This window comes from Ornithorhynchus anatinus, chromosome 21, assembly GCF_004115215.2.
Source record: "Ornithorhynchus anatinus isolate Pmale09 chromosome 21, mOrnAna1.pri.v4, whole genome shotgun sequence".
Classification (NCBI taxonomy): domain Eukaryota; kingdom Metazoa; phylum Chordata; class Mammalia; order Monotremata; family Ornithorhynchidae; genus Ornithorhynchus; species Ornithorhynchus anatinus.
This window is the reverse complement of record NC_041748.1, coordinates 2,895,015-2,916,518: the sequence shown is the minus strand read 5'-3', so window position 1 is coordinate 2,916,518 and position 21,504 is coordinate 2,895,015. Positions and strand designations below refer to the sequence as shown.

The window sequence follows — 21,504 nt, the reverse complement described above, 5'->3', positions numbered from 1 at the left end:
AGGAGGAGGAAGAAGAGGAGGAGGAGGAGAAGGAAGAGAAGGTGGAGGAGGAGGAAGAAGAGGAGGAGGAGGAGAAGGAAGAGAAGGTGGAGGAGGAGGAAGAGGAGGAGGAAGAAGAGAAGGAGGAGAAGGAAGAGAAGGTGGAGGAAGAAGAGGAGGAGGAGGAAGAAGAGAAGGAGAAGGAAGAGAAGGTGGAGGAGGAGGAAGAGGAGGAGGAGGAAGAAGAGAAGGAGAAGGAAGAGAAGGTGGAGGAAGAAGAGAAGAAGGAGGAGAAGGAAGAAGAGGAGGAAGAGGAGCGGGCCGAAGATGGGGAAGAAGGAGAGGACAAGAGGTGGCCTGTCCCCTCCTTGAGGCCAGGGATCGTGCCTTCGACCAATCAATCAACCAATGGCATTTATTGAGCGCTCACTATGTGCACAGCACTGTTCTAAGCGCTGGGGAGAGTCCAGTACAACCGAATCAGCAGACACGCTCCCTGCCCCTAAGGAGCTTCCAGTCTAGAAGGGGAGACCGACGCGACGTGGAAGCAACCCTTCGTAATGTAGGATTTGAAGAGACGTACCGGGCTCTCCCCAGCGCTCAGTACAGTGCTCCGCACCCAGGAGGAGCTCAATAAGTCCGGTTGCTGGGTAACAGGGGTCTCGGGGCGGGGGGATGGGGATGGGGGTGGGGGTTTTGGCGGGGAGGGTCTGGATAATAAAAGGCAGGTGGACTGGGAGGGCGGGGGGGGGGGGGTCCGAAAAGTGGAGCATCTTCGGGGGAGGGGAGACCGGAACTCCGGCGGTTGCCATGGCAACAAGGCGAAGGGTCCTGGGGGGGGGGACCGGGTCCGAACCCCCTTTTGCCCCCCCAGGAAGAGGGGCTGCAGGTAGATGAGACCCTCCCAGGAACCTGGGGGAGATTGGGGGCCCAAGAATCAGACTCCCCCCCACACCCACATGGATGTGGAAGTGTCTACACTGCAGGATGACGCCCCTTCCCCCCACCTGCTCGGACTCCCCTCTGTGTCTCTCCCACTCCCCATCCTCCAGACCCTCCCAACACCCCGAAGACCCTGACAGCTGCCCCCCCAAACACACCCCTTCCCTTCAAATCCCCCCCCAACCCTGGTTTCCTAGACAGGCCCCTGAGAAAGGTGTCAGGATTACGACCCCAACTCACTTTTCCTCCATGCCCCGGGGGGTTTGGGGTGGGGGTGGGGTTGGGGGGATCCTAGTCTACACTGCCAAGACAGACTCGTTCCCTCCTTCACCTGGGCCTGCTGGTGGTGGTGTTCACAGGGCTCCCTCCCTGACGGTGTAGACTGCGAGGGGCGAAGGGGGGATTGGGGGGGTGGGTGGGGGGTGGGGGGCGCTCCAAAATGGCTTATTTGACAGTGTAGACTCTGCGAGGAGGAGGAGGTGAGGGGTCCCAGGTGGAGGAGGGGGCGGTGGGCTGAGACTCACCCTCTCCTTCTGCCGACCCCCAAAAAGGCAGACCTCATCCACCTCATGGGGCGACCCTCCCCCCACCCCAGAGACCCCCCCCCAGAGATCCGCAGAGACTCACAGGGACCCTCGGGGACCCCATAGAGACTCCCAAGGACCCGCAGAGATCTGCAGAAACTCACAGGGACCCTCAGAGATCCACAGAGACCCACAGAGGCCCGTAGAGACTCCCAGGGACCCGCAGAGACCCCACCGAGATCCTCAGAGACTCACAGAGACTCCCGGGGACCCGCAGAGACCCACAGAGACTCACAGAGACCCGCAGAGACTTACAGGGACCCCCAGCGACTCGCAGAGACCGCCGGAGACCCATAGAGACTCACAGAGACTCGTAGAGACCCGCAGAGACTTGCCGAGACCCACGGAGACTCACAGAGATCCACCACAGGGACCCGCAGAGCCCCATGGAGCCCCGCAGAGCCCCGCAGAGACTCCCAGGGACCCGGAGAGACCCTCAGAGACTCACAGAGACCCATAGAGACTCACAGAGACTCGTAGAGACCCGCAGAGACTCCCAGGGACCCGTAGAGACTCACAGAGACCCACAGAGGCCCATAGAGACTCACCGAGACTCGCGGAGACCTGCAGAGACTCACAGAGACTCTCAGAGACTCACAGAGACCCACAGGAACTCGTAGAGGCCCGCAGAGACCCGCAGAGACTCCCAGGGACCCATAGAGACTCGCAGAGACCCCCAGAGACTCTCAGAGACCCATAGAGACGCACAGAAACTCGTAGAGGCCCACAGAGACCCGCAGGGACTCACAGAGAACCACAGAGACTCACAGAGACTTGTAGAGACCCGCAAAGACTCCCAGGGACCACAGAGACCCGCAGAGACCCCCAGAGAATCTCAGAGACTCGTGGAGACCTACAAGGACCCGAAGAGACTCGCAGAGTGCCTCAGAGACCCCGCAGAGACCCTCGGCGTCGCACCTCCCTCCCGCCCAGGTGCGGCCTTTCCCGCAGCTCAGCCGGCGCCCACCCACCCCCATCCGGAGGGCGGGGGGTCCCCACTTCCAGGGAAGGTGGGCGGTTGGGGGTCCCGGCGCCCCTCGACGCAGCATCCCCTCCCCGGAGGGGGGTCGGACGGCTAGGACTCCTGGCCCCCGTCCCCCTGGAAGTCCTCCCCGGGGGGAAGACCCGCGTATAAGGCGGCCAGGGGGCGGAACCGTGGGCCCCAGGCGTCCAGGAAGGCGAAGGGGAGGTCGGGGTCGGGGTCGGGGTCGGAGGCCGAGGAGGGGCTGGGCAGCGGGCTGAGCGTGGCGGCGGGAGAAGCCCCCCCCTCTTCGTCGTAGGTCCGCAGCGCGTCGTAAGGCGGGACCCAGGGATCCGAATCCGCCAGGGCCACCTTGCGGCTCAGCAGGTCCCGGAACAGGCCGAAGTCCGGCTCGGGGCTGGGCGGCCGCCCCCGCGGGAGGAGGGCCAGGACCCCCGGGAGCCCCTCCGGGACCCCCTCCCCGCCCGCGGCCCCCGGCTCGTAGAGGCCGCGGAGGGCCGTCATGTCGTAGGCCTGGGTGTCCTGCTCCCCGCCGCCCTCGTCGTTGTACTTGATGACGTTGTCCCGCGTGTCCTCGTCCTCGTCCGGCCCGCGGGGGCCCTTGTGGTGCCGCTTCAGGGTCAGGATCAGCAGGGCGAACACTGGAGGGCCCAAGGAGAGACCGGAGGTCACGGGGGGGGGGGCGGAGGGGTCCCCAGCCGGCCGCCGGCCGCCGGCCTCCGGCTAGGCCGCGACCTTCCTCGGCCCTCACCGACCTTTTGGGTTGGACTCTCCCGGGCGGTCGGCACTAGCGCTCTGCACCCGGGAAGCGCTCGGGAAAGACCAGCGGTCGCATACGGTCAGCGCCCGTAGATACCTCCGATCGGTCCATTAAAATAAAGATGGTATTTGTGAAGCGCCCACTACGTGCCCGAGCACCGTTCTAAGCGCTGGGGGGGGGGGGGGATACGAGCTCATCGGGTGGTCCCCCGTGGAGCTCCCGGTCTCCATCCCCATTTTCCAGAGGAGGGAACCGAGGCCCAGAGAAGCCAGGTGACCGGCCCAGGGTCGCCCAGCCGACGAGCAGGAACCCACGACCTCCCGAGCCCGGGCTCTTTCCGCTCTGCACGGAAATATGGCTATTGGTCGTAAACTCCTAGAGGGGCACAGTAATAATGATGGCACTTCTTAAGCGCTTACTATGTGCGAAGCACTGTTCTAAGCGCTGGAGAGGATGCGAGGCGATCAGGTTGTCCCACACGGGCTCACGGTCTTCATCCCCACTTTCCAGATGACGCCCTGAGGCCCAGAGGAAGTGAAGCGACTTGCCCAAAGTCACCCAGCTGACAAGCGGCCGAGCCGGGATTTGAACCCATGACCTCCGCCTCCCAAGCCCGGGCTCTCTCCACTGAGCCACGCTGCTTCTCCGTGCGTCTTCCCTCTCCTTGGTAGCGGCTTAGGACAGCGCTCTGCACGCAGTGAGCGCTCGATAAATGCCACGGATTGGGAAGCACTTACTACGCGCTGAGCACTGGGCTAGAGACCCCGCAGCCGGATGGCACCCGGTCCCCGTCCCACAGGGGGCTCGCGCTCAGAGCCGGAGGGAGAACGGGGATCTCAGTCCTCGTTTCACACGCACGGAAACACGCGGAGGCCCGGAGGGGTGAAGCGACCTGCCCCGGGTCGCCCAGCGGGCCGGGGACGGAGCCGGGCTTAGAACCCGGGTCTCCCGACCCCCGGGTCCCTCGCTCTTTCCATTAATAATCATCGCGGTGAAAAGAGTGGCACCTCCAAGCGTTTGATACAGTGCTCGGCACACAGGAAGCGCTCAGTAAGTACTTACTACGTGCCAAGTGCTGTTCTTAGGCTAAGCCGCCTCTCCGGGAAGGAAGGATCGGGGGTGGGGACGGAGGGGCAGAGGCCTGATGAGCTCGTTGTGGGCAGAAATGTCTGTCTGTTGCTCTACTGGACTCCCCCAAGGGCTTAGACGACAGTTCGGACACTCGCCGGTGAGGATAATAATAATAATAATGGCGACGACGAGGGCGTCCGTTAAGCGCTCACTATGTGCCGAGCACCGTTCTAAGCCCTGGGGGAGACGCGCGGTAACGAGGCTGTCCCACGAGGGGCTCGCGGTCTTCACCCCCTTTTTCCAGATGAGGTCACTGAGGCCCAGAGAAGGCGAGTGACTGGCCCGGGGTCACCCGGCCGACCAGGGGCGGGGCGGGGATTAGAACCCACGACCTCCGACTCCCAAGGCCGGCCTCTCACCACCGAGCCGCGCTGCTTGAGGACGAGGAGGGCGATGACCGGCGGGGCCCGGCGGGGGCCGGGGGAGGGGACGGCCACTCACCGGTGAGGATGAGGAGGGCGACCAAGAGGGCGCTGAGGGCCCCGGGCCCGAGGCGGGCGGGGGTCCGGTGGCGGGCGGGGTGGTCGGCGGTGGCGTTGCAGGAGTGGACGCGGCCCGCCCGGTCGCAGAGGCAGACGCGGACGGTGAGGGTGCCCGTGGAGCTGAGGGCCGGCCGGCCGCCGTCCGACACCAGGACGGGCAGCAGGAAGACGCCCCCGGCCCCCCGGCTGTATCCCGTCCGCCGCGTGTGCAGGGCCGCCGTGTTGTCTGCCGAGGGAAGGCCGCCGTCATCCCGGCCCACCTCGGCCCGCCTCCGCCCTCTGGCCCCCGCTCCCGTCGCCCTCCCCGGCTGTTCCGGACGTTTGACTCCCTCCTCGGACCCCCCATCCCTTGCCCCGATGACCGGGCCGCCTCTTTCGTTTGAGAAAATCGAAACCAGCGGGCGGGTTCTTCCTCAAATCTTCCCTCCCTCCTCCATCTCTCCCGACGGTGTCTCTGGAGGAGATCTCCCGCCTTCTCTCAAAATACCCCCCCTCCACCGGCTCGTCGACCCCCGTCCTTGGGACCTCATCCAAACGCTGCCCTCCCTCCCTTCTTTCCTCCCCGGCCGCCATCTTCGACCGTTGGCTCTCCGGTGGCTTCTTCCCCGCTGCTTTCAAACAGGCCCCCGTCTCCCCCACCCCACTCTCTGGACCCCGCCCCGGCTCCCTCCGGTTGTCTCCCCCCGACCTTTCCTCTCCAAAATCCTTGGGTGAGTCGTCTCCACCCGCCGACTCCACTTTCTCTCCTCCAATTCCCTCCCGGACCCCCTCCCATCTGGCCCCCGTCCCCTTCGCCCCGCAGAAACCGCCCCCTCGAAGGCCACCGGCCTCCTCCTTCTAGCCAAATCCGACGGTCTCGACTCCATCCGAATCCCCCGGGCCTCCCGGCCGCCTTGCTCGCCGTGGACAGCCCCCTTCTCCCGGAAACGTTATCCGACCTCGGCCTTACTGACTCCGTCCGTCCCCTCGCCCCCTCCGACCGGGCCTCGCCGATCGTCTACTCCGGCCCGGCCCGCACGCTCCGCTCCTCTAATGCCCACCTTCTCCCCGGGCCTCCGTCTCGCCCGTCTCACCGCCGACCCCTCGCCCATGTCCCGCCTCTGATCCCACGCACAGTGACTCTTCCTCCGCTTCGAAGCCTTACGGAAGGCCCGCCTCCTCCAAGAGGCCTTCCCCGACTGCGCGTCCCCTTTCCTCTTCTCCCACTCCCTTCTGCGTCGCCCCGACTCGCTCCCTTCCTGCATCCCCCCTCCCGGCCCCCCGCCGCTCACGTCCACCTACGTGATTTATTTATTCTTATCAATACCTGTCTCCCCGCCTAAAAGCTTGCCGCCGTCGGGAATGTGTCTGTTTATCGTTAGAGTGCCCTCTCCCAACCGCTTAGTCCAGTGCTCTGGACTCGATAAATCCGATTGATTGATTGATCGAAGAACCGACCACTGTACTAAGCGCTGGGGTAGATACAAGCTAATCCGGTTGGACCCAGTCCGGATCGGAGGGAGAAAAGGGATTGAATCCCCATTTTCCGGATGAGGGGTCGGGGCAGGACGCTGAACAAACGTGACCTTCCCAACGCTCACCTCGACCCGTCACCATCGTGACCTCGAGCCGGGGGCCCGGACGGGCCCGGGGCGGGGGAGGCGTCGAGGACACTCACCCTTGATGTCCAGTAGAGAGAAGTCGGCGTCGTGGCCGGTCTCGGGCACCAGCCGGAAATAGAACTGGTGGCCGCCCTGGGGTTCGTCTCGGTCCACCACGCTGATGGTCTGGATGAGCTGAGGGCGGGGAGGGGGTGGTCATTCATCCGTCCGTGCGGTCGGTCGGATTTACTGAGCGCTCCGGGGTCCCCGGCCTGAATTCTGGGGACTCGGTGGCGGGGCGGCGGGGGAGATGATAACGATGGCACTTGCCAAGCACCGTCGGGGGACCGAGAGAACCTGACGGGGTAGGGAAACCGCCCCCGCTGGACTGGCACCTCCTTATGGGCAGGGAATGTACCTATTTCTTAATAATCATCATCATGGTGGAATTTTTTAAGTGCTTATAATAATAATAATAATAATAATGGCATTTATTAAGCGCTTACTATGTGCCAAGCCCCGTTCTAAGCGCCGGGGGAGATACGAGGGCATCAGGTTGTCCCGCGAGGGGCTCACGGGCTTTTGCAGAAGAGGGGACTGAGGCGCAGAGAAGTCAAACGACTTGCCCAGGGTCACACAGCGGACAAGTGTATCCCCGTATCTCCCCCAGCGCTTAGAACAGTGCTCTGCACATAGTAAGCGCTTAACAAATACCAACATCATTATTATTATTATTATTAAGTGGAGGAGCCGGGATCAGATCCCCTGCTCTTCCGACTCCGAGGCCCGGGCTCTATCCACTAAGCCGTTCTGCTTCTACTGGACTCTCCCAAGCGCTCAGTCCAGTGTTCGGCAGACAGTAAGCGCTCCAGAGACACACTCGAAGGAGTGAACGAACACTCAGTGCTCAGTGCAGCGCTCCGCATAGAAAGCGTTCTCAGTTACCCCATCTTCTAACCCGGCTGTGGGCAGGGATTGTCTCTACTGCCGAATTCTACTTTCCAAATGCTTAGCGCAGTCCTCGGCACGCAGCGAGCGCTCAATAAATGCGATCGAATGGATGAATGAAAGCTCTCAATAAATCCCACCCCGTCGCCCCGACCGGCTCCCTTTGCTCTTCGCCCCCGTCCCACAGCACTTGTAGCTATACGGACCCATCTGTAATTCTATTTATTTATATTAATGTCTCTTTACTTCTTCTGACGTGTACCTATCTCTCTAATTTTATTAATTTCTATCGACGCTATTGATGCCCGTCGACTTGTTTTGACGTCCGTGAGCCCGTTGTGGGCAGGGATCGTCTCGATTGCCGAATCCCAGATGCTTAGCGCGGTGCTCTGCACCCAGCAAGAGCTCAATAAATGCAACTGAACGATCGAATGAAAGCGCTCAATAAATACCCCTTGATGATAAAAACAGTACCGCAAACTTACGGATACACGCCCACCTTATTTATTTTGACTCTTCTAAGGCCTATTTTCTTTTTCTTCAACTCCTTTCTGTGTCACCTGATTTGCTCCCTTTATTCATCTCGGCCCACACCGCACCTGCCCACACGGGTCGTTTATTTATTTCCACTCACGTCTGTTTCCCCCCTCTAGACTACCAGCTCGTTGCGGGCGGGGAGCGTCGTATCATTTTATCGGACTCTCCCAAGCGCCCAGTACAGTGGTCTGCACATGGTAAACGCTCAGTAAATACTACCTAGCAATAGAGTGGAAGCCTCTTGTAGGCAGGAACGGGGCCTTCTCTGCATCTTGTCTTTTCTCCGCCGCTCAGTACAGCGCCCAGCCCTCGACGGATCCCTCGATGCCTACTTAGCCCGTCAGAAAGGAAGCTCCATGTGGGTAGGGCAAGTGTCCCTTCTCTGTCTTGTGATCAATCGCCGGTATTTATCGAGCGCTTACTGCGTGCAGAACGCTGTACTGAGCGTTGGGAGAGTCCGATACGACCGAGGTGGTAGACACGTTCCCTGCCTGCAGCGAGTTGACGGTCTTTGGGGGAGACAGACTTTAGTCGTCCTTTCCCCAGCGCTCACTACAATGTCCCACACCCAGTGGGAGTTGGGTAAGTAGCAGAACGACTAGTAGATGGTTAGAGTGGAAGCTTCCCGAGGGCCAGTACAGGGGCTCGCCCACAGCGGGTACTCGGGAGCTCTCCGGCTGCCTGCGATGGTCTGGGCCCGTGCGGGAGGGTCGAGGGTCAGGGGTCAGCATCCGTCCGGTCTGGGCGTCCCCGCGCAAGGCCACCTCGAACGGGGCGGTCAACTAGGGTGGGTCAGGGGTCAGGGGTCAGGGGTTCGGGGGTCAAGGGTCAGGACCTGACTGGGCTGGGTAAACTCGAATGGAGCGGTCAGCCCGGGCGGACCGGGGGGGCAGGGGTCAGTACCTGTCCGGGCTGGGCGTCCTCGCACACGGCCACCTCGAACGGGGCGGTCAGCTCGGGCGGGTTGTCGTTCACGTCTAGGATCTGGATCCTGAGCACGGCCCGGGAAATCTGCGCGTGGTTGTCTGAAGGCCGGAGGGTCAGAGGTCAGGGGAGGGGACCCGCCAGTCGCCGAGACCCCCGCCCCCGCCCCCACCATCCCCGACCCTGTCCCCAGCTGAGGCCGCTCCAGGGCCCCCGGGGCCTGTGGGGACCGAGATGGGGTGGGATGAGCGGGACCCGGGGAGGTCTGAGGGAGGAAGGGCAGGGGAAGGAAGAGGAGGACGGGGAGATGGAGCGGGAGGGAGAAGAGAGGAGGAGGACGAGATGGAGTGGGAGGAGGAGGAAGAAGAGGAGGAGGGAGGGGAGAGGAGGAGGAAGAAGAGGAAGAAGGAGGGGGAGAAGAAAGGAGGAGGGAAGGGAGAGGAGGAGGAAGGAGAGAGGAGGAGGAGGAGAGACTGGGAGGAAGAGAAGGGGGAAGACGAGGAAGAGGGAGGAGGAGGAAGGAGGGAGAGGAGGAGGAAGAAGAGGAAGAAGGAGGGGGAGAAGAAAGGAGGAGGGAAGGGAGAGGAGGAGGAAGGAGAGAGGAGGAGGAGGAGAGACTGGGAGGAAGAGAAGGGGGAAGACGAGGAAGAGGGAGGAGGAGGAAGGAGGGAGAGGAGGAGGAAGAAGAGGAAGAAGGAGGGGGAGAAGAAAGGAGGAGGGAAGGGAGAGGAGGAGGAAGGAGAGAGGAGGAGGAGGAGAGACTGGGAGGAAGAGAAGGGGGAAGACGAGGAAGAGGGAGGAGGAGGAGGAAGGAGGGAGAGGAGGAGGAAGAGGAGGTGGGGAGGGGAGGATGAAGGAAGGGGAAGAGGAGGAGAGAGGAGGAGGAGGGAGGAGAGGAGGAGGAAGAAGAGGAGGAAGGAGGGGGAGAAGAGAGGAAGAGGGAGGGGAGAGGAGGTAGAAGGAGAGAGGAGGAGTAGGAGAGATGGGGAGGAAGAGAAAGGAGAAGAGGAAGAGGGAAGAGAGAGGAGGAGGAGGGGGAGGAGGAGGAGGAAGAGGAGGGAGAGGAGAGGAGGATGAATGAAGGGGAAGAGGAGGAGGAGGAGGATGAGAAAGAGGAAAAAGGGGAAGAGGAGGAGGTGAAAGAAGAGGAGGGGAGGAGGAGGAAAAGGAGGGGGAGGAGGAGGAAGGGGAGATGAGGATGAGGAGGGAAGGAGAGGAAGAGGAGAAGGGAAGAGAGAGGAGGAGGAGGGACGGGGAAGGAAGAGAAGGGGAAGAAGAGGAGGAGGGAGGAGAGAGAAGGAGAAGTGATAGGAGGAGGAGGAGGAGAGAGGAAAATGAGGAGGAGGAGGAATAGAAGGATAAGGAAAAGGAGGGGGAGGAAGGAGAGAGGAGGAGGAGAAAGAAGAAAAAGAGGAGGAAGAGGAGGAGGAGGAGAAGGAAGAAGAGGGAGGAGACTCACCTCCGCCCCACCAACCCCTTGACCAAGCCCAGGGTGGGATCCGGGGTCCACCCCCCACCCCAAGCCCGTAACCCCCCCACCCCCCACCCCGCTTCTCGGCTGACTGACGTGCAAATTAGTTTAATTATTTCTTCTTCTAAAATAAATGATATTTTGCAGCGGCTGCAATATGTTGTGTCAGGCAGAATTACGTTCAATATTTTTAACCTAATTGACGGCGGCCTTGAGGAAGCGTGATTGACAGCCGCGAGCCGAGCGGAGACCGCTCTTCCTAACCGGCTCTCTAAATGAAAATTAAACACGCCGTCCTCTCCCGTTTCCTCCCCGGGCCCACACGCCATCAATCTGAGCGGCCGACAAGGAGGGAGGCCGAGAAACCGTGGTGGTCGGAGGGGCTGCTCACGTTTCTCTCTCTCTCTCTATGTGCCGTACGGTACTTTCCAAGCGTTCGGAACGGTGCTCTGCACACAGTAGGCGCTCAGTAAATACGATCGAATGAATCTGTCTCTCTTTATGCGCCCTATTGCACTTTCCAAACGGTCGGTATAGTGTTCCGCACACAGTAGGTGCTCAGTAAATACGATTGAATGCATCTGTCTCTCTTTATGCACCCTATTGCACTTTCCAAACGCTCGGTACAGTGCTCTGCACACAGTAGGCGCTCAGTAAATACGATTGAATGAATCTGTCTCTATGTGCCCTATTGCCTTTTCCAAACGCTCGGTACAGTGCTCTGCACACAGTAAAAGCACTTAACACGACTGAATGAACGAATTTGGGAATGATCACCTCCCCCCGGGACCGGCATCCTCGTCGTGACCCGGGGGAGAGAACGTGGTCTAGCTGTGTGACCTTGGGCCAGTCGCTTGGCCTCTCTGTGCCTCTGTCTCCCCATCTGTAGAACGGAGATTTAATCCCGTTCTCCCTCCGGATAATAATGACGACGGTGTTTGTTAAGCGCTCACTATCTGCCAAGCGCCGTTCTAAGCGCCGGGGGAGACGCGACGTTATCGGGTTGTTCCCCGTGGGGCTCCCGGTCTTCATCCCCGTTTTACAGAGGAGGGAACTGAGGCCCAGAGAAGCGAAGCGGCTCGCCCAAGGTCACGCAGCAGACGAGCGGCGGAGCCGGCATTAGAACCCAGGTCCTTCGACTCCCCAGCCCGGCCTCTTTCCACTAAGCCACGCAGCTTCTCTATTCTCTCACGCCGCTTCTCCTATTGGGACTGGGAGTGGGACCTGATAATAATAATAACTGTGGTAATTGTCAAGCGCTTACTATGTTCCAGGCACTGTATTGGGCGCTGGGAAGGAGGCGAGTAAATCGGGGTGGACACGGTCCCCGTCCCCCATGGGGGCTCACAGTCTCCATCCCCATTTGGCAGATGAGGCCGCTGAGGCCCAGAGAAGGGAAGCGACCGGCCCGAGGTCACCCGGCAGACAAGCGGCGGAGCCGGGATTAGAACCCGTGACCTTCTGACTCCCCGACCCGGGCTCTATGCGCTAGGCCGCCCCTCCTCCCTGTAAAAATCTTCCTCCCGCTTTCTCTCTCTCTCAGCTATCGATTCAGCCTTCCGTTCTACCGAAGCCTGACTACCTCTATAATGAGGTTGGTGTTCGTTAGGCGCCTACTATGTGCGAAGCCCTGTTCTAAGCGCTGGGCTTGATACGGGGGGCGGTCCCCCTTGGGGCTCACCGTCTTCATCCCCATTTTCCAGACGAGGTCACTGAGGCCCAGAGAGGTGAAGCGACTGGCCCAGACTCACACAGCGGAGGAGCGGCGGAGGCGGGATTAGAACCCACGACCTGCTGACTCCCAGGCCCGGGCTCTACCCTCTACGGCTGTAGTAGACGATCGGCGAGGTGAGGCGGGAGGGGGCGAGCGGACCGAGGGCTTCACGGACCCTGACCGGTTTCCGTCCGAGGGGGACGGGCGACCGCCGGAGGGTCCCGAGGAGGGGGGAAACGCGGCCCGGATGTAGAAAAACGACGCCGGTGGCCGAGCGGATTCCGACCCGGAGAGGCCGGGAGGTCGGCGAGGAGTCCGGGGCGGTCGTCCGACCGGGGGAGGACCAGCGGTTGGATTAACGGGGGAGCGGTTCGGATGGAGAGGAGAGGGCGGATCGTAGCAAAGTTGTAAGAGGCCGAACCGACGGGATCCGGTGACGGATCGACCGTGTGGGTGGAATGAGAGAGGGGAGTCGAGGGGAAGGCCGGGGTCGCGGCCCGGTGAGACGGGAAGGACGGCGAAGTCGGGGGCAGGACGGGGTTCGGGTGGGAAGACGGGGAGCTCTCTTTTTAGAGAGGCAGCGTGGCTCAGTGGAAAAAGCCCAGGCTTGGGAGTCAGAAGTCACGAGTTCGAATCCCACCTCCGCCACTCGTCAGCTGGGTCACTGTGGGCGGGTCACTTCTCTGGGCCTCAGCGACCTCATCTGTCAAATGGGGATTCACTGTGGGGCAACTTGATGACCCTGTATCTCCCCCAGCGCTTAGAACAGTGCTCTGCACGTAGTAAGCGCTTAACAAATACCAACATTATTATTATTTTGGACACTTTTAAGTCCTCTTCTTCTGGGCCTGGGAATCAGAGGACCTCAAACTCGCTCTCTTCCCCCCTTCGAAGCCCTACTGAGAGCTCACCTCCTCCTGGAGGCCTTCCCACACCGAGCCCCCCTTTTCCTCAGCTCCCTCCCATCGCCCCGACTCTCCCCCTTTGCTCTCCCCCCACCCCACAGCACATATGTCTACATGTAACATGTCTATAATTCTATTTATTTATATGACTGCCTCTTTACTTGTTCCGGCGGGTATATATATCTATCTCCAATTCTATTTCTACCGATGCCTGTCGACTTGTTTCGACGCCCGTCTCCCCCGCTGCTAGACCGTGATCCCGTGGTGGGCGGGGATTGTCTCTCTCTGTTGCCCGATTGTACTTTCTACTAAGCGTTTAGTACAGTGCTCTGCCCACGGTGAGCGCTCAGTAAATACGATTGCATGAATGAGTGCATGAATGAATGACCTTGGGCCAGTCACTTCACTTCTCCGGGCTTCAGTTTCCTCCTTCGTAAAATGGGGATTCAGTCCCCGTTCTTCCTCCCCCTTAGACTGTAAATCCCGTATGGGGCAGGGACCGGGTCCGACCCGCTCATCCTTTACGTTCCCCAGTGCTTAATTCAGTGCTTATCCCATCCAGAAGCACGTAGCCCACAGAAAAGCGGTGTGGCTTAGCGGCTAGAGCCCGGGCCTGGGAGTCAGAAGGCTCTGGGTTCTAATTCCGCCTCCTCCACCCGTCTGCTGTGTGACCTCGGGCAAATCCCTTCGCTTCTCTGGGCCTCAGTTACCTCATCTGGAAAATGGGGATTAAGAGCGTGAGCCCCAGGTGGGAAGGGGACTGTGTGGGATTGGTTTGTATCTACCCGAGTGCTTGGCACATAGTAAGCACTTAACGAGTACCGTAACTATTATTACTGATAATTATTATAGTTAGCGCTTAACAAATATCGCAATTCTTCTTTTTCTCCTTCTTAGGCATGAGCAGCGTTGTCCGGGGGTGGTAAAATTGCCCCTCACATTTTCGTCCTCTAACCTGAAGCCCCCCCAGCCCTCAGCCCTCCACCCCCTGGCGGCGTTCACTACGCCCTCCTCCCCCATTCCCGCTGTCGCCCGGGAAGCCCCTCTTCTCTTCTCCGCTGCCCTTTCCACCAGAGGAGTTTGACGGAGATTGTGCTTTAAATTCAGGATCGGTCATTAATATTTCATGGTTACAAAACGCTGAAGATAATGTCAGTGGGAAGCGTGCCCGGACTGGGCCGGCGCGGCCTGTGAGTCAGGAGATGCTGACGGAGGGGAGCTCGGAGAGCGGGGGGAGCTGGGGGAGTTGGGGGAGCTGGGAAAGCTCGGGGAGCTGGAGAAGCTGGGGGAGCTGAGGGAGCTGGGGGAGCTCGGGGAGCTGGGGGGAGCCGGGGGAGCTTGGAGAGTTTGGGGAACTAGGGAAGCTGGGGGGAGCTGGGGGAGCCGGGGGAGCTGGGGAAGCTCAGGGAGCTGGGAAAGTTGGGGGAGCTGAGAAGGAGCTGGGAAGCTGGGGGAGTTGAGGGAAGTTGGGGGAGGTCAGGGAGCTGGCGGAGTTGAGGAAACTGGGGAAGCTGGGGGAACTGGGGGGTCTGGGAGAACTCGGTGAGCTGGGGGAGTTGGGGGAAGCGGAGGAGCTTGGAGAGTTGGGGAACTTGGGGAAGGTGGGGGTGCTTGGGGAGCTGGGGAAGCTCGGGGAGCTGGGGGAGTTGGGGGAAGCTGAGGAGCTTGGAGAGTTGGGGAAGCTGGGGAAGCTTGGGTAATTGGGGAAGCTCGGGGAGCTGAGGGAATTGGGGGAAGCTGAGGAGCTTGGAGAGGTGGGGAAGTTAGGGAAACTGGGGAAGCTGAGGAGCTTGGAGAGTTGGGGAAGCTGGAGAAACTGGGCAAGCTGGGGGAGCTTGGGGAGTTGGGGAAGCTGAGGGAGCTGGGGGAGCTGGGGGAGCTTGGAGAGGTGGGGAAGTTAGGGAAGCTGGGGAAGCTGAGGAGCTTGGAGAGTTGGGGAAGCTGGAGAAACTGGGGAAGCTGGGGGAGCTTGGGGAGTTGGGGAAGCTGAGGGAGCTGGGGGAGTTGAGGGAGCTGGGGGAGCTTGGAGAGTTGGGGAAGCTGGAGGAGCTGGGGAAGCTGGGGAAGCTCAGGGAACTGAGGAAGTTGGGGGAGCTGAGGGACCTCGGGAGCTGGGGGAGTTGGGGGAAGCTGAGGAGCTTGGAGAGTTGGGGAACTCGGGGAACTTGGGGAAGCTGGGGGAGTAGGAAGAGCTGGAGAAGCTAGGGGAGTTGGGGAGCTAGGGAAACTGGGATAGCTGGGTGGGCTTGGGGAGCTGGGCAAACTGGGAGAGCTGAGGGAGCTGGGGAAGCTCAGGGAGCTGAGGGAGTTGGGGAGTTGGGGGAGGTCGGGGAGCTGGGGGAGCTGATGGGGCTTGGGAGCTGGGGGAGTTGGGGGAAGCTGAGGATCTCGGAGAGTTGGGGAACTTGGGCAAGCTGGGGAACTTGGGGAGGCTGGGGGAGTTGGGGGAACTGGGTGAAACCAGGGAGCTGAGGGAGCTCAGGGAGCTGGGGGAGCTTGGAGAGTTGGGGGAGCCGGGGAAATTGGGGGAGCTCGGGGAGCTGGGGAAGCTGGGGGAGCTCGGAGAGGGGGAGCTGGGGTGCTAGGGAAACTGGGGGAGCTGAGGGAAATTGGAGAGCTCGGAGAGCTGGGGGAGCTGAGGGAGCTGGGGGTTCGGACACGGTGGTCAGAGCTCTGCTCAGGGAAACACCAGCGTTTACTCTCGTTCCTCCTTGAATCGCCTCTGGCTGCGTGGAAATATCCCCCCCCCCCATTTTTTCTTTTTTTAATGGTATCTGTCAAGCGCTTGCTATGTGCCCGGCACTGTACTGAGCGCCGGAGGAGATACAAGCGAATCAGGTTGGATGCGGTCCCTGTCCCACAGGGGGCTCATAGTCGTAATCCCCATTTTACAGATGAGGGAACCGAGGCCCAGAGAAATAAAATGACCTACCCAAGGTCACCCGGCAGAGGTAGCTGAGGCTCGGGGAAGCGAAGTGACTCGCACAAGGTCGCAGAGCAGACGAGCGGTCAGGGTCCGGCGAGCCCGGGGAGGGGCCACCAGCGGCGCGGCCTAGCGGAAAGAGCCCGGGGCCCGGGGTCGGAGGTCCTGGGTTCTAATCCCGGATCTGCCGATTTACTGCCGGGTGACCTCGGGTGAGTCGCTTCACTTCTCTGGGCCTCGGTTCCCTCCTCTGTAAAATGGGGACTAAAAGCGGGAGCCCCTCGTGGGACAACCCGATGACCCGTATCCATCCCAGCGATTAGAACAGTGCTTGGCACGGTCAGATACTATTATTATTATTATTATTATTACCGCTAATATCACTCCTGGTACAGCTACCATCTCTCCTCCTCTTGCTTTGGCTACCGTTCGTTCGTTCGTTCATTCAATGGCACTTACGGAGGGCTCGCTGCGTGCCGAGCACTGTACTAACCGCTTCCCGCTCCTCCCGCCGCTACGGCCGGGAGAGTCCATCAGGTCACCGTCCGGCCCGGGAGCGAGCCGGGGGTTTGGAAGGCCAGTTTCCGTGGCCCGCCGCCCCGGCGTCCGGCTCACCTGCCTCCATGGCCAGGACGGTGATGTTGTACCAGCCGGCCGTCTCCCTGTCCAGCCCCTTCCCCGTCACCACGGCTCCCGTGTAGGCGTCGATGTCGAAAATCCGCTCCGAGTCCGAAGCCGGGTCGATGGCGTACCTGCGGGGCCGGCGGCGGCACCGGGCGTCCGTGGCAGAGAGAAGAAGGAGGAGGAGAACGACGGCATTCGATAAGCGCTCGCCACGTGCCGAGCGCCGCTCGACGCGCCCGGGGGCGACACGAGGTCATCGGGTCGTCCCACGGGGGGCTCACGGTCTTTATCCCCCATTTTCCAGATGAGGTCACCGAGGCCCAGAGGAGGGAAGTGACCCGCCCGGAGTCGCACAGCTGATACGTGGTGGAGGCGGGATTGGAACCCGTGGGAACGGATCCGTTTACGGGATTAAAGAAACATGGATTTTGGAGCAAATTAGCCAAAGCGGTCCTGGGGAGGCCAAATGATTTAGCTGAGCCTGTTTCGGACGAGGGCTCAGCGCTTAGAACGGTGCTCGGCACATAGTAAGCGCTTAACAGATGCCATCGTCATTATCATTATTCGCTGGAGGAGACACGAAGGCTAGGAAAAATCCAGGGAAAACGGCAGCCTGATGGACAGAGGCCCTAACGACGGTCACCGAAGAACCGTTGGAAGGATTGCGGATCATAATAATCACAGCGACGATGGTGTTTGTTCGGCGCTCGCCGGGCGCAGAGCACTGTTCCAAGCGCTGGGGGGGGGATACGGGGTCATCTTGTCCCACGTGGGGCTCTCGGCAGAAGACGGGACGTTCTGGAGAAAATGCGTCCCTAGAGTCGCCGCGAATCGGAAACGGCGCTCGATAATGATAACAACAATAATAATAATAATGATAATCCCCCGGGTGCTCAGTAAAGTGGTCTGCACGCAGTAAGCGCTCAATAAATAAGAATGAACGAATAACTGAATCTGACACGGGGCTCGCCGTCTAAATTGGAGGGAGGGCGGGGATTGAATCCCCCTTTTCCAGACGAGGGAACTGAGGCCCGGAGGCGTGACGTGCTCCAGGTCGCCCAGCGGGCAAGTGGCTGAGCTGGAATTAGAACCCAGGTCCTCCTGACTCCCGGGTCCGGGCTCTTTCCGCTAAGCCACGCTGCCCCTCAGCTACCGCCCTGAAGAATCTTTTCATCTGGCCGCCCCCACCGCCCTCCTCTCCGAGCCAGAAAACACCCAATCGGCAACAGGAGGGAACAGCTAGCCACCGTGGGAAAGGAGAGGCGGGCGACGGGATGATGGGATGAGGCCTGTGTCACAGGGAGAAGAGGAGAAGGAAGAGGAAGAGGAGGAGGGAAGACGGAGATACAAGGAGAGAAGGAAGAGGAGGAGGGCAGGAGGGAAGACGGAGATACGGGGGAAGAGGAAGAGGAAGAGGAGGGAAGACGGAGAAACAGGGAGAGGAGGAAGAGCAGGAAGAGGACGGAGGGAAGACGGAGATACAAGGAGAGGAGGAGGAAGAGGAGGAGGAAGAGGGAAGATGGAGATACAGAGAGAGGAGGAAGGGGAGGGGGAGGAGGGAAGACAGAGATACAGGGCGAGGAAGAGGAAGAGGAGAAGGAAGAAGAGAAGGAGGAAGAGGAGGAGGAGGGAAGACGGAGATACAGGGAGAGGAGGAGGAAGAGCAGAAAGAGGACGGAGGGAAGAAGGAGATACAAGGAGAGAAGGAGGAGGAGGGGAGGAGGAGGGAAGATGGAGATACAGGGAGAGGAGGAGGAGGGGGAGGAGGAAGAGGGAAGATGGAGATACAGGGAGAGGAGGAAGAGGAGGGGGAGGAGGAAGAGGGAAGATGGAGATACAGGGAGAGGAGGAAGAGGAGGGGGAGGAGGGAAGACGGAGATACAGGGGGAGGAGGAGGAAGAGGAGGAGGGAAGACCGAGATAGAAAGAGAGGAGGAGGAGCAGGAAGAGGGCGGAGGGAAGATGGAGATAAAGGGAGAGGAGGAGGAGGAGAAGAAGGAGGAAGAGAAGGGGGAAGAGGAGGAGGGCAGAGGGAGATACAGGGAGAGGAGGAGGAGCAGGAAGAGGGCAGATTGAAGACGGAAATACAGGGGGAGGAGGAGGAATAGGAGGAGGAGGAGGAGGGATGGAGATAAAGGGAGAAGAGGAGGAGGAGGGAAGATGGAGACACGGGGAGAGGAGGAAGAGGAATAGGAGGAGGAGGAGGAGGAGGGCAGACAGAAGACACAGATAAAGGAGGAGGAGGAGGAGGAAGAGGAGAAGGGAAGATGGGCATATAAGGAGAGGAGGAGGAGATGGAAGGAAGATGGAGATACAGGAAGAGGAAGAGGAGGAACAAGAAGAGAGCAGAGGGAAGATACTGAAGGAGAGAAGGAGGAGGAGGAGGGAAGAGGGACATACAGGGAGAGGAGACGGAGGAGGAGGAGGGAAGATGAACATACTGGAAGAGGAGGGGGAGGAGGAAGAGGGCAGACGGAAGTCGCAGATAAAAGGAGAGGAGGAGGAAGGAAAACGGAGATACAGGAAGAGGAGGAGGAGGGAAGACGGAGTTATAGGGAGAGGAGGAGGAAGGAAGACGGAGATAAAGGGAGAGGAGGAGGAGGAGAAGGGGAGAAGATGGAGAGACAGGGAGAGGAGGAGGGGCAGGAAGAGGGCAGAGGGAAGACGGAGATATAGGGAGAGAAGGAGCAGAGGAGGAGGAGGAGGGAAGATGGAGATACAGGGAGAGGAGGAGGAGGAGGAGTGAAGATGGAGATACAGGGAAAGGAGGAGGAGGAGGAGCAGGAAGAGGGCAGAGGGAAGACAGAAATAAAGGGAGAGGAGGAGGGGGAGGAGGAGGAGGAGGAGGAGAAGCGGGGAAGATGGAGAGTCAGGGAGAGGAGGAGGGGCAGGAAGAGGGCAGAGGGAAGACGGAGATATAGGGAGAGAAGGAGCAGAGGAGGAGGAGGAGGAGGAGGGAAGATGGAGATACAGGGAGAGGAGGAGGAGGAGGGAAGACGGAGATACAGGGAGAGGAGGAACAGGAGGAGGAGGAGGAGGGAAGACGGAGATACAGGGAGAGGAGGAGGAAGAGAAGGAGGAGGGAAGATGGAGATACAGGGAAAGGAGGAGGAAGAGGAGGAGGAATGATGGACATATAGGGAGAGAAAGAGGAAGAGGAGGAGGAGGGAAGATGAAGTTACAGGGAGAGAAGGAGGAAGAGGAGGGGGGGGAAGATGGAGATACAGGGACGGGGGAGGAATATGAGGAGGAGGAGGAAGAGGGAAGATGGAGATAGAGGGAGAGGAGGAGGAAGAGGAGGAGGAAGGATGAACATACAGGGAGAGAAGGAGGAAGAGGAGGAGGAGGAGGAGGGAAGATGGAGCTAGAGGAGGAGGAAGAGGAGGAGGGAAGATGGAGCTGGAGGAGGAGGAAGAGAAGGAGGGAAGATGGAGCTGGAGGAGGAGGAGGAGGAGGAGGAGGAGGAGGATGGGGCGGGTCCGCGCAGCGGCCGGCGGCGGGCGGCCGGGCTCCCGCTCTCACCGTATGGGGCTGTTGGTGGCGTCGGGGTCGAGGGCGGTGACGGTGGCCACCAGGGAGCCCACGCGGGCGTCCTCGGCCACCTCCAGCGGGCCGCCCGGAGGCCGGAACTCGGGGGGCTCGTCCACGTCGGTGACCGTCACCCGCACCACCGCCTGGTCCCGCCCCGAGAACCGGGGGTCCAGGTACTTATTGGCCGCCTCCAGCAGCAGCGTGTGCGACGCCTGAGCCTCGAAGTCCAGGGGCTGCGGGGGCACGAGGGGGCCGCGGCTGGACTCACCGGCGGCCGGGGCGGGACCGACCGCTGCCCGGGGCGGGAGAGGGGGCTGGACCGACCGGTGGCCCGAGGGGAGGGAAGAGCTGGACCGAGCGGCGCCTGTGGTGGGAGAGGGACTGGACCGACCGGTGGCCGGGGTGGGGGGAGGAGGCGGCACCGACCCGTGGCCGGAGCCGGGGATAGACCCGGACCGGCCGGTGGCCGGAGGTGGTGGGCAGGGGCGGGACGGTCCCGTCGGAACAGGGGAGGAGCTGGGCTGACCGGTATCCGGGGTGGGGGGAAGAGCTGGACTGACCGGCGGCCGGGGATGAAGGAGGGGAGGGACCGACCGGTGGTCGGAGTGGGGGATAGAACTGGACTGACCGGTGGCTGGAGGTGGAGGGGAGGGGAGGGGCGGGACTGACCGGTGGCTGGGGGTGGGGGAGAGGGGGAGGACTGTCCGGTGGCTGGGGGTGGGGGAGAGGGGCGGGACTGATCGGTGGCCGGGGGTGGGGGCGAGGGGCGGGACTGACCGGTGGCCGGGGGTGGAGGGGAAGGGCGGGACTGACCGGTGGCCGGGGGTGGGGGCGAGGGGCGGGACTGACCGGTGGCCGGGGGTGGGGGAGGAGCTGGGAAATCTCTCTGTCACTGCCCACAGACGACCTCCCCGCCTATCCGGGAGCCGGCAAACTCCCCGAGGGCGGCGATCACATCCACCCGCAGTACCGTGGCAGACTCCCCCGAGCGCTCAGTACAGTGCTCGGCTCGCCGGGGGCATTCAGTAAATGCCGGGGTCGGCTGCGACACTGCTGGACCGGACTCTCCCGAGAGGGCGCGGCACGCGGCGAGCGCTCAATAAGTAGCCGCGATCGGTGGACAACACCGGCCGCTGTCCCGGTAGGGCGGGGAAAGGGGGCCGGTTTCTCCTTCCGGCCTCCGCCGGCCTCCAACCCCCTCCGGCCTCCCTCCTGGTCACCAGCCTCCTCCCCTCCCCCCTTGTCACCGGCCTCCACCCGTCCTCCGGTCTCCCTCCCCCGACCCTGTCGCCAGCCTCCGCCCATCTGCCAACCTCCCTGCCTCCCCCCTTGTCACTGGCCTCCACCCACCCTCCAGCCTCCCTCCCTCCTTATCCCCAGCCTCCGCCCGCCCGCCGGCCTCTCTCCCCCGAACCCCGCCACCCATCCTCCAGCCTCCCTCCCCCGTCGCCGGCCTCCCTGCCTCCCCCCCGGCGCCAGCCTCCGTCC

At 61.3% G+C, this 21,504-nt stretch overlaps 1 protein-coding gene across 1 annotated transcript in view; it reads right to left on the bottom strand.

The window, feature by feature from the left end:
* Nucleotides 1–701: 701 nt before the first annotated feature.
* LOC114806187 (cadherin-22-like) overlaps nt 702–21,504 on the bottom strand; it is a 43,249-nt gene continuing 22,446 nt past the window's right edge. The window contains exons 11-16 of the mRNA XM_029049576.2: nt 20,008–20,308; nt 16,478–16,614; nt 8,829–8,950; nt 6,518–6,635; nt 4,820–5,086; nt 702–3,128 (exon numbers count right to left, since the gene is read on the bottom strand). Of these exons, the coding sequence (XP_028905409.1) occupies nt 2,581–3,128; nt 4,820–5,086; nt 6,518–6,635; nt 8,829–8,950; nt 16,478–16,614; nt 20,008–20,308 (1,493 nt within the window). The 3' untranslated portion in view covers nt 702–2,580. The remainder of the gene's footprint in view (nt 3,129–4,819; nt 5,087–6,517; nt 6,636–8,828; nt 8,951–16,477; nt 16,615–20,007; nt 20,309–21,504) is intronic.